This window comes from Babylonia areolata, chromosome 5 (assembly GCF_041734735.1).
Source record: "Babylonia areolata isolate BAREFJ2019XMU chromosome 5, ASM4173473v1, whole genome shotgun sequence".
Classification (NCBI taxonomy): Eukaryota; Metazoa; Mollusca; class Gastropoda; order Neogastropoda; family Buccinidae; genus Babylonia; species Babylonia areolata.
The window spans coordinates 5,451,562-5,464,061 of record NC_134880.1 but is presented as its reverse complement, the minus strand read 5'-3'; the positions used below and the strand labels follow the sequence as shown (position 1 = coordinate 5,464,061).

Genomic DNA, 12,500 nt, shown 5'->3' with positions numbered 1-12,500 from the left:
CACACACACATACAAACTCACACACACACTCTCTCTCTCACACACACACACACACACACACACACACACACATACACACACTCACACACACACACACACACACTCTCTCTCTCTCTCTCTCTCTCTCTCTCACACACACTCTCTCTCTCTCTCTCTCACACACACACACACACACACACACACACACACACACACGAATAAGATCAAAGACAGGTAGACTGAAATGTGTTTTCGATTCATTCTGTGTTTCACTCACGACGATATTACTTGGGACAAGATATGCGCTTTGAAGTGAAGAAAATAAAAGTATTTGAGACTAAACAGAAAACTGTATACAAATAATTATCCTTGTCCTCGCTCGAAAAATAATTTTCACTATTGTAGGTAAGTGTGCTACTGGCCAAACCAGGACAACCCTTTGTTCCACAAACACTTCAGAAAACCATGAGGAAACAATAATGATAATCATCATTGCTACAGGCGACCAGAAGACTGCAATGGATTTTAAATCAGCTATAATTAGGCCTGTGTATCTGTGAAATGGTAGTCAAATAGCACGAAAGGGACTTATAGTAGCCACACATCTTTAAACTGTCGGGAGTAAGGGCATGGACAGCGGTCCGCAGAATGTGTTAGCTATTTAGTGCAAGACAACTCCATTGAAACATTGTTATCTGTGTATATATTTTTGTATTTTGAAAAAATGAAAAAAAAAAAAAAAATAAAAATAAAAAAATAATAAAAAAAGATTAAAAAAAAAAAAAGATAAAAAATCACCAAAACCCCCACTTACATTGTGTCAGTGTGTACATCTGATGTGCCAAATGATTATTCGAAGCCTCAACAGAGTTGGATAATAACGAAAACAAGTAGGTTACTGATGTTCCTAGAAATGAGACGAAATTGGTGTATCAATATTAGATTTTACGAGAAAGAGAAAGACTGTCATTCTGTGGTTCCCTCAGAAATATAATTATGATAAATCACCAAAACAAATTATGCATAAGACAGCGAAATCCGAAATATAGCTGAAGATTCGTGTTTCTTAATCATTCTGCCATATTGATCTGAAACACAAGATACAGTCATTTTTCTTGTCCTAATTCATTTATTTATCTATCTATTTGTTATTGTTGTTGTTTTGGTCACTGGGCGGCACGGATGACCCTGGAAGTGGCTGTGTACAGGGACTCGGAACAGTACAGTGATAATGATATTTATGGATACTTTACTTAACGCCTGTCCTCGGTCCGGCACTGAGACCAAACTCAAAGCGCTGTACAATACAAACACGAGCTTATTATTATTATTATTGTTATTATTATTATTATTATTTTTATATATATATATATATTTTTTTTATGGTCTTGCTTCTGGAAGTGGGGCCTGGGCCCTTCCGGCCGAACCGGGGATTTTGATGGTCTTAACCCAGGGTCGACAGTTTTCCTTAGGTCTTTCTTAGACTATTTTTTTCTGATAGGTTCATGCGTCCTCCTAGTTCCGTCGCGTCTATATCGCCAGATGTGGCGTCTGCGACGTACACTACCAGATCCAGGTCCAGATCCAGGGCTCATTAATTTTTGCACAACAGGCTACCTAACTGTTTAGAGTCGACTGCAGACAGCTGTCGCTGGGCGCTCATCATTCGTTTCCCGTGCCATTCAATAAGGTTTCAGTCATGCATACACACACTGACTCACATACTGACATCAGTGTAACATTTCTTTACGAGAATGATCGTTCTGTTTATTTGCCCCACCATGTAGGCAGTCACACTCCGTTTTCGGGGATGTAGGTTTACATGCTGAGAATAGTGTTTCCATAAAAAAACAAGACACCACCGAACGCTTATATGGATTACATGATCTTTAATGTGCAGGTTTGATCCTGTACGTGCGCCATACACATGGTGAAGGGGTTCAGGCACTATTGAGCACTGCACATAATCTGACTTGAGTGACTGGAAAATCTCCACCTGTATCCCAACAGGTACGACGGAAACTCGGGTGAGAATCCAGCGTTCTAACCATTTCGACCACTGGCCACAGCCAGCCACTGAACCAACTGGCGCGGATGAGGGTGGCCGGGTCAGTAAAAAAACAACTTAACATACAAACAACAAATGCTGCTACCCCCACACCACCGCCCTCACCAACCTCCAACACAGTCCTCTTTCCCCTCCCATCCCAACAGATTTAACAACCATTGGCTACCAATTAACAAGCATACAGCCATCATCGTCGTAATCATCCAGTCGTCGACAGTTGTCATCATCGGAAACTCTTCTATCTCATTCTCTGATCATGTCCGTGACCTTGGCTTTTTATCGATAAAGATCTTTCCATGAATAGAAGTATCACATCAGGAAAACCTCAGTCAAGCAGCCTACTTTGAACTCCGACGAATCAGCTCCATTCGCCACTACTTCACGCTCGACGCAATCAAAACACTAGTTATTTCATGCATACTCTCTATATTAGACAATAGCAACTCTCTTCTCATCGGTTGTCCGCAAACATTCCTCAGACAACCACAGCAGGTACAAAACTCCGCCGCAAAACTGATTTATAAAGCAAAAAGATCCACAAACTGCACATCCCTTCTAAAAGAGTTGCACTGGTTACGGCCCGGCCATAGAGCAAAGAATCAAATACAAAGCCGCCTGTCTCTGCTACCATGTCATAATCCGGAACTACACCCCGATACCCTCTCTGACATCTTTCATATCTATGTACCCTCTTCGCTCTGCTGTCGCTGATAGAACCTTCCGCGTCCCAAAATTGGCAAAAGAAATAACTTGGTGGTGGAGCCTTTTCATCATCTACTGTTCAAATATGGAACTCTTTGCCTCACCACGTCCATCACAAACCCTCACTACCTTCCTTTAAACCTAACCTCAAGAGTTTCCTCAGTCTTCCAGCAGCATTTCCTCTAGACGGCCTACTTTCAACTCACGAAAGTAGTCAGTTGATTGTCAGTGTAGGTATATTTGTAACGCTGTAGTCACGTGTGTGTGCGCGTCGAATGTATCACGGTATGTATGTATGTATGTATCAATGTGTGTATACCTATATTACTGATTCAGCCGGTGAACGTACGAGTTTATATACGCATAATTTATAAATATGTTTGACAGTTGTGCATGGTTGTGAGTTGACTCAGGAGTACTCAGTGTATGTTTCGCTGGTGTGTGGATTGCAGAGCGATTTGTGCAATGAGGATAGCGCTGATAAATGTCTAGTTATTATTATTATTAGTATTGTTATTGTTATTATTATTATTATTATTATTATTATTATTATTATCATCGTCAGACTGATTCCACATTTCGTAAGTATTCCGGTAGAAATATGCTTTAGTCGCGGTGCATAAGGGGAATAACTCACACAGATTGCTGTGAAGAACGTGACACAAGCATTGTGTGGTTTTAAATCTGCCACAAAGGAAAGCGACAACAGTGTTTGGTAAGACTGTCTGAGCGCTCAGTGGGGTAAGCTGACAGTTACAAGTCTCAGAACTGAGTAAAATGGAAAGCAAGAAAATGATGCAAAGTAAAACGTATGTTCGTGCTGCTGATGTACTTTCAGTTTCGACTTTTCATTTATGTTATTGTTTATTTCCTAAATTATTAATTAATTAATTTTTTTTGTTCACAGCCGTACACACGTCATATTTTTCGCAAGACTTTGACAGTCAGTTTCTCCATCCTCTCATGTCCATAATTTAAAGAGGCCGTGGGATGAAAGGTCTTCCTAATCATAGCTTTTCCCCACGTGGTAAACATTTTTTCTTCTTCTTTCTTCCCGTTATACAACCAACATGGATAAAACTTTGCAGATGACTGTCGTGGTTGGTGCATGCTGGGTGTTTTCGTGTCTCCATAGCCCACTAAACACTTACATGGATTGTGGTATCTTTATCATGCATATTTGATCTTTTGCATGCATATCACACAGAGGGGGTTCAGGCGCTAGCAGGCCTGCACATATGTTGACCTGGGAATTCGGGAAAATCTACACACTTCACCCAACAGGTGCACCAAACCGGGGATCAAACTTAGAAACTTGGGCGAGAATCCTGCACTGTAACCATATGGCCTTTATACCTGTCTGTGTATGTCCATTTATGCATGCACACATATATATATATACACTATATATATTATATTATATATATATATATATATATATATATATGATATTACATTTCTTGTTCATGCATCTGTGTACACGAATCATACACACTCTTTTTTAGCATTTATTTTATTTATCCTCTTTTGGTGAGGAAGATTTGCCAACAACCATAAAGCCTGTTAATCAGTAAATCACATTCTGTTATTCAGTAGTTTTCAAGTTTGTGTAGGTGTATTTATTCGTCTTTGGACATTAAAAGGAGCAGCTGTTTTTCATATGAATAACCTGTTCTAATTTGTCTATTTTTTGTGTTGTTAGGATTAAGTATAATTTCCAAATTTGTTTTTGTGTGATGATACTGATAGCGCATACCAATGTTTTCCAAACTAGTTTCCTGAGGTGAGTGATACTTGCCAGTACTTCTGAAGTTTACAACTTTTTATTGATATCCTTTTTGAAAAAATGGGAGAAATTTGCTGACAGCCAATTGTTAGGTATAGTTCCAGTATCCAGTGAATATTGAATTGTCTTAGTGCAGTTCATTATTTTGTACAAGTCCTAGAAAAGCTAACAGATCTTCGTTATTGTATGAGATTCAAGATGGCTGTGTAACTCTCCAGATGAGCACTCAAAATTGAATGCACAAAACAGTCTGTTTCAAGAAAAGAATGCAACATTTATGAACGAAAACCACTAAATAAACCAGAACTGATGATAAGCATAAGCAGGTTGAAATGTAAATATCACCAGAATGTTGAAGTGATTTTTTTGTGAATAACTTGCAGCAGATATGGAATATGTGTTTCTTCTTTTTCTCATCCATATAATCCATATAAAAGATGTGTTTTGAATTCAAGACAAAAGAGATAACATACTATTTTTGCATTCAGCGATACATGGGGAGAAAGTGTGACTCCCCATCCACAATGTAGAAGCTTTGCAAGGTGTCCATGCTTTCAGCCTCTTACACAAGTTACTGTCTTAGTTTTATTTCATACTTCAGTTTTCTTCCATATCAAAACAGTTTCTTTCACATCACAGTACTGTTCGACTTGAAAACTCTTTGCTTTGCAGTGGTTGGAAAAAGCACTGGAAAGATTCATACTGTATGTGGATACATGTTGTCTTGAAACCATTTTTTTGTGACTTGTTCTGGGTTGTTTTTTTTTCTTACTTAAAAGTTGGTTGTTTTCTTTCCCATCTTTTTCAGTTTTTGTGTTTATTGTTTCTTGTTTTTATTTGTTGCTATTTTCATTTTCTTATGAGGGCATCATGGCACGATCAGGTATCGGACTTTTGATTCAGTTATTATCAGTGTGTGGGGTTTGAGGCCCCAAATTTGGCTTGGGTAGTTCTTTTGGAAATGCAGTGTACTCCAGTATTCCTCACTCCACCCAGGTGTGAATGGGTACCTAACATTGCTTGGGGAAGGTTAAAGTTAAACTGGTGGAAGCAGAGATTGGTCCAGTCTTTCAATGCTGAACCCTAGACACAGAAAAGGTCATGGGACGTTTTACCTTTAAATTAACCCATGGGTATGGTTGGTGTGTGTTTCAGCTGTTTGTTAGATGTTAGATTTTTTTGCACCTTATAAATATTATTATTAGTAGTAGTATTTTTATGTATTTATAAATTATTTTTTATTTATTTATTTTATTTATTTATTAATTAATTTACTATTATTATTTTATTTTTTTTAAATGTTTTTTTTTTGTTTTTTTTTTTCTCAAGGTCTGACTAAGCATGCTGCTGGTCAGGCATCTGCTTGGCATATGTGGTGTAGCGTATATGGATTTAACTGAATGTAGCAATGACTCCTTGAGCTACTGACACTGATGCTGTTAGATGGTATGCTATGTTTTTTTCTATTTTTGATATATATCTTTAAAAAAAAATTTTTTAATTAAAGTGCTTAAAGAATAAAAAGTCTGTCTGGTGCCATTAGTGGGTCTATAACGATACATGATTTAACAAATTATTCATTTACAAATTTGTGAGATATGCCTTTCATTTGACTCACGTTTTCAGATTCAGAAGAATGTCTGTGAAGAAGACGAAATGGAAAGAGGGCGAGAGGACACTGCGCTGTCTCAGCCTGCGGAACAGTCAGGGTCGTCCCTTGAAGGTGGTGCGTGAAGTGTACCTCCGCGCGGACGTGCCATGCTACAGTCCCAAGTGTGAGAAAGGCTGTGCTATGGACACAGGCAAGTAATCTTTTTCAGTCCTGACAGAAATGTCAGTGGAAAAGCTCCTTAAGTGCTGGTCAGGCATCTGCTTAGCAGATGTGGTGTAGCGTATATGGATTTGTCCAAACGCAGTGATGCCTGCTAGAGTAACAGAACTGAACTGAATCTTTTTGTCAAAAGTAATCGCTGCAACTGAATTACCTATGTTTTTGGAGGAGAGACCTACCAGATGGTCTTATAGCTCCTACTGTGAATTTCGCTGTCTATCGGTTTTCAGCACCCTCTGTTTGATTCCCAACTAAAACCTCATCGGATCTCTGAGGCATTTTTGTGACTGTTAATTTGAGCCATGGATTTTTAAAAGTTTCATACCCCCGAAAGCGGAGTATGGCTGCCTACATGGCGGGGTAAAAACGGTCATACACATAAAAGCCCCCTCGCGTACATACGAGTGAACGTGGGAGTTGCAGCCCACGAATGCAGAAGAAGAAGAAAAGTTTCATGAAGAACTTTAGAATAAAGGGTTGTCTTTTGTAACGTGTGGTCAGGTCACGACTCAACGAAACTTTGATGTAAATTCAGAACTTGAAGGCATTGTAGTATGAAACTTATGAACTTTCTTTACAGTTACATTTGCAAGTACATAAGATGGAGAAAATAGACAGATAAATGGACTTTTCTAGGATACGTGTGTGTACACGTGCACACAAAAATGTTATACAGCAGGTCGCTTGGCACTGCATCCATCATATACAATAGATGGAAAGTGTGAAATGTTCATGTTTAGAAAACACACAAACATAGATATTTGGGAGACCCACCACCCTCCCCCCCGTGAACCCCTACCCCCTCCAAAAAAGGGGAAAAAAAAAGAGGTATGTGGAAACATCAAAGGAAAAAAAGAGAATAATGATAAACAGTATGTATACACATGTTTGTCACTTTGGGGAAAGTGGGGACTGACCACTAACCAGCACATTGGATCTGTGCATAGGTCAGGCATCTGTTGGATCTGTACATAGGTCAGGTGTCTGTTGGATCTGTGCATAGGTCAGGCGTCTGTTGGATCTGTGCATAGGTCTGGTGTCTGTTGGATCTGTGCATAGGTGTCTGTTGGATCTGTGCATAGGTCAGGCGTCTGTTGGATCTGTACATAGGTCAGGTGTCTGTTGGATCTGTACATAGGTCAGGCATCTGCACCTTCCCACTCCAGCCTCTTTATATGTGTGTGTGTGTGTGTGTGTGTGTGCGTGTGTCTGTGTGTGTATTTTTTTAAGCAGATGTGGTGTAGGGAATACAGATCGTTCTGCACACTTTGGGTCCTCCTTGAAACTGTGACTTGAAGGCTTTGCCTCCCTTCTTCGCCTTGTTTTTGCTTTCTGTCAATGGCGTGATCACTGTTTGCTTTGTGAATGTGTGCAGAAGCCCTGCTGCCAGATTGCAGCACTTACATTGTCCCAGACTGTCAAGTGGCCAAGGACTTCTTGGAGCTGTTTGAGCTTCCAGACGTTCAGGGTGTGGTGTTCACTCAGACTGCTGCAAACTATGTATGCTGTGTCTTATTGTGTCTTTTTCTTCATTATCTACAAATTCATCTTGTTTTGCTTTGTATCAATTTCTGCGTTGTCTTTGTGGTGATGTTGTATTCTCTCACTGCTGTTCCCGAGGGCTCTGGGTACTGTGACTTACTGGTTTTGTTTGCCACAGACTTAACACACATACACGCATACACACAAGCACACACACATGCAGAGTACACACACACACACACACACACACACACACACACACACAGTACACACACACACACACAGTGCAATCACATACACACACACAGTACACACACACACACACACACACACACACACACACACACACACACACACACAGAGTACACTCACTCACACACTGCACTCACACACACACACACACACACACACAGAGTACACTCAAACACACACTGCACTCACACACACACACACACACACACACACACACAGTACACTCAAACACACACTGCACTCACACACACACACACACACACACACACACACACACACAGAGTACACTCACACACACACTGCACACACACACACACACACACACACACACACACACACAGTACACACACACACACAGAGCACACACACACACACACACTGCACACACACACACACACACACACACACAGTACACTCACACACACACTGCACACACACACACACACACACAGTACACACACACACACACACACACACACAGTACACTCACACACACACACTGCACTCACATACACACATGCTTTGTCTTACTCCTTTATGCTCTCTCTGACTCTTTCTTTCACACATTGTCACTCACATTCTCATCCACTCTCTCACACTCACTCTCACCCACACTCTCACTTACATTCTCACTCTCATTTTTGCTCACTCACTGACATACTGATTCACTCACTCATTTACTTCTCATTATCATATGATCAGACCGCCACCCAACATGTTCCAGTTTTGCTGTCTTTGTTTTTCATTTATCTGAAAAATATTTCTTTTTCAAGAAACTAACTATGATCAGTATAGAGGGGAGCTGGTCTGGAAATAGTCATTTGGATGACATGATAGCCAAAGTCCTGTCTGCTTAAAAGAACGATGGCAACATGTGGAGTGATGGCCTAGAGGTAACGCGTCCACCTAGGAAGCGAGAGAATCTGAGCGCGCTGGTTCGAATCACGGCTCAGCCGCCGATATTTTCTCCCCCTCCACTAGACTTTGAGTGGTGGTCTGGATGCTAGTCATTCGGATGAGACGATAAACTGAGGTCCCGTGTGCAGCATGCACTTAGCGCATGTAAAAGAACCCATGGCAACAAAAGGGTTGTTCCTGGCAAAATTCTGTAGAAAAATCCATTTCGATAGGAAACAACAAATAAAACTGCACGCAGGAAAAAATATAAAAAAATTGGTGGCGCTGTAGTATAGCGACGCGCTCCCCCTGGGGAGAGCACCCCGAATTTCATGCAGAGAAATCTGTTGTGATAAAAAGAAATACAAATACAAACAAATACAAAACAAAAAGGTTGACCCCGGCAAAATGCTGTAGAAGAATTCACTATGATAATCAAACAAACACACACACATGTAGACAGAAAAACAGAAGGTAGAATGGTGCTGTACTGCGGGGATGTACTCTCCCAAGGGAGAGCAGACCTGAATTTCACACAGAGAAATCTGTTGCCAAAGAAAGTAGTGCAATGTGTAACTCTTGATAGATTTTGTGTTCTGGTCACTACAAAATGATATGTATGAACATCAGCCATCATGGCAAAGTGGTTAGCATCGCAGACTGATAACTATGAGGATGTCTCTCTCTCTCTCTCTCTGTATATATATATATATAATATTAAGTACATTGCAAGTACACACACACACACACACACACACACACACACACACACAATGTATACATACACAGCAGTCGACAGGAGCTTTAAGGTAAAAAAAAACAAAAACAAAACACAAACCCACAACACTCTTGACGGAAAAAATTGTATACTAAGATACATACACATAACATCAGGTCCAGCATGAAGGGAGTCGGCGGCTGGCAGACAGACTGAGACAGCTGGTTCGAACCCCTGGCACAGGCTGTGTCCAGTTCTGCAACGAGTTCCAGAGGGACACGCATTGCCTGCAGGAGTCGCACGAGACGGTCGCCGAATGGCGGACAAGGTATGGCAGGACGCGGCCTGGTTTGTGCTTGTGGTTGGTCAGGTTGTGCTGGGGATCTTGGGACTGTGACGTTGTAAACTGGTTTCCGTGGACAGTGTATGGTTTTAAGGGTTCAGTTATCACGGTGTGATATACGCAAACAGCTTGTATTGAGGATGGTCTGACACGAGTTTGTGTTGTTTCTTTGGAAATGATTGTTGGTAGATTCACAGTATTCAGTATGTGTGTATATGTGTATGTTTGTAATGTGTGTGTACATGTGACTGTGTGTACATCTGTATGTGGGTGGGTGTATGTGTGTGTATTATGTGTGGGGGTCTGTTTATCTATCTACCTACCTACCTACCTACCTACCTACCTACCTACCTGTCTGTCTGTCTGTCTATCTGTCTGTCTGTTACATGGATGTGGTCATAGTCGGACACAACTGACTATCACGTGTATATATATATATTTTTATGATGAAGAATTTTGGGGGCTGGGGGGTGCTAAAAGAATGATATTTGCTCATATGTAGGTTTGGGGTTGCATGATCATTTTTTTTCTTCTTTTTTTTATCTGCTTGTCATTTACTTGTCACTTCTAAGCAACTTAGGATAACTATTTTAGTCTTATAGGCTTTCTGAATTTTTATTTTATTTTATAAAAACTGGCAAAACTACCAACACGAGAGATGTGCATTTTTATAATGTATTTGGTGTATATATGCTATAGCTGTAATCATGCTTTGTTTGTCTCTTTTAGTGTTGGATTAATTGGAGGGGATAGTACATAAAAGGTACAAACTTGAATCGGAAATCATATACGAACATAAATACAGTAGGATTTTAGACAGGTCGTCATATACATGTAAGTCCTTCTGCCGAGTTTGTGTTGTTTGACATTTGTTTTGTGATGCGTTTTCAACCCTGATATGGCCCCGTGTAGTTGACTGAGTTCGTGAGCTGAGCTGTACTGCATTGAACTGATTCTGAAGTTTAATTGATTTTGTTGCAGGTCAACATTCAGGACGGCTGAATGGTTTTTTAATCACCTGAAATGTAAAGTCACTGTTGTCATGGTGACTGGCAGTGAAGAGGTGAGTGTAATTATGCAGTATCAGTATCAGTAGCTCAAGGAGGCGTCACTGCGTTCGGCCAAATCCATATATGCTACACCATATCTGCCAAGCAAATGCCTGACCAGCAGCGTAACCCAACGCGCTTAGTCAGGCCTTGAGAAAAAAAATAAAATAAAAAATAAAATAAAATAAAGTAAAATAAAATAAAATAAATAAAAAATAACAAAAATTAAGAAAATAGATAAAATAATTAAATTATTAAAATAAGAAAAAAATGAAATAAAATAAAATAAATTATTAAAAAAAAAAAAAAAAAAAATATATATATATAATAAAATAAAGATAAAATAAAGTAATTAAGCAGACAGAACCATGACCCGCTTGTGCAGACTGGCAGGGGTCTGCCACCTGTCCTTTGCTGGAGGACAAATTGAAAGTAGCTGTGGCTGGTAGCCTCCCTTAGTATAATGGTGAGAACCGGTGCATTTGTTTGCCCCGCTTGCTGTTGGTTTGTTTGGAATCAGAACTCGGGGAAGGTAGGCATGTTTGTTGTTGTTGTTGTTTTCTTCGTAGGTCTCCACGAACCCCTCATGAGAGAAGCTTAGTCAATTCCTGAACTCCAGTGTACTGTTCAGGTTTTAAGCACCCGCACTGGTATTGTCTGTGATCCTACAAGTTGTTCATTATCGTAGATACATTGTTAGGGGTGTGTGTGTGTGTGTGTGCGCGTGCATGTGTGTGTGTGTGTGTGAGCATAGCTTTGTATGTACAAAGTAAAGTATCATAGTATTTCAACATTCCAAATTGTGCAGTCGAGTGCTCTGTGTCCATGTAGCAACAGACACACTCTGCTCTGCTCTGCTCTTGTTTTCACAAAACAAGCTCCGGACGGCCAGCGCTCAAGAAACACAGAGTTCTGCAACTGACAGTGAATATGGGAATGGTATTTCTTTCCAGACGGCCAGTGTGTTCCGGAGGAACAAGAAAGTGGACGAGGAAGACGACGAGGAGGAGGAGAAGAAAAAGGAGTTGCAGATCAGGAGCTTGCAGCAGTATATTGCTGAGTTCTGGGCGAGCCATGAGGCCATTTCACACCTACACACCTCCTTGTCAGAGGCAGCGGCTGCTACCAAGGAAGGTCAGGTGATGGACTTTGTGTGTGTGTGTGTGTGTTTGGAGTGTGTGTGTGTGTGTGTGTGCTCTGTTTTTGTGTGTGTGTGTGTTTGGACTGTGTGTGTGTGTGTGTGTGTTTGGAGTGTGTGTGTGTGTGTGTGTGTGTGTGTCTTTGCTCTGTTTTTGTGTGTGTGTGTGTTTGGACTCTGTGTGTGTGTGTGTGTTTGTTTGGAGTGTGTGTGTGTGTGTGTGTGTGTATGTGTCTGTGTGTGTGTGTGACTCTG

The 12,500-nt window shown here is 40.6% G+C and overlaps 1 protein-coding gene across 3 annotated transcripts in view; it reads left to right on the top strand.

Annotated features, from left to right (window-relative positions):
• Window positions 1–3,398: 3,398 nt before the first annotated feature.
• Window positions 3,399–12,500, top strand: part of LOC143282326 (DIS3-like exonuclease 1) — a 44,200-nt gene continuing 35,098 nt past the window's right edge. For 2 of the 3 annotated variants that reach the window (XR_013055235.1, XM_076587930.1), the window contains exons 1-6: window positions 3,399–3,464; window positions 6,162–6,337; window positions 7,742–7,866; window positions 9,892–10,043; window positions 11,040–11,121; window positions 12,061–12,241. Coding sequence is in view for 2 of the 3 variants with exons in the window: in XM_076587930.1 (XP_076444045.1) it covers window positions 6,172–6,337; window positions 7,742–7,866; window positions 9,892–10,043; window positions 11,040–11,121; window positions 12,061–12,241 (706 nt within the window). In the remaining variant the exon portion in view is untranslated. Of the gene's footprint in view, window positions 3,491–6,161; window positions 6,338–7,741; window positions 7,867–9,891; window positions 10,044–11,039; window positions 11,122–12,060; window positions 12,242–12,500 lie in introns of all 3 variants that reach the window. The other variant, XM_076587931.1, reaches the window with a different exon arrangement.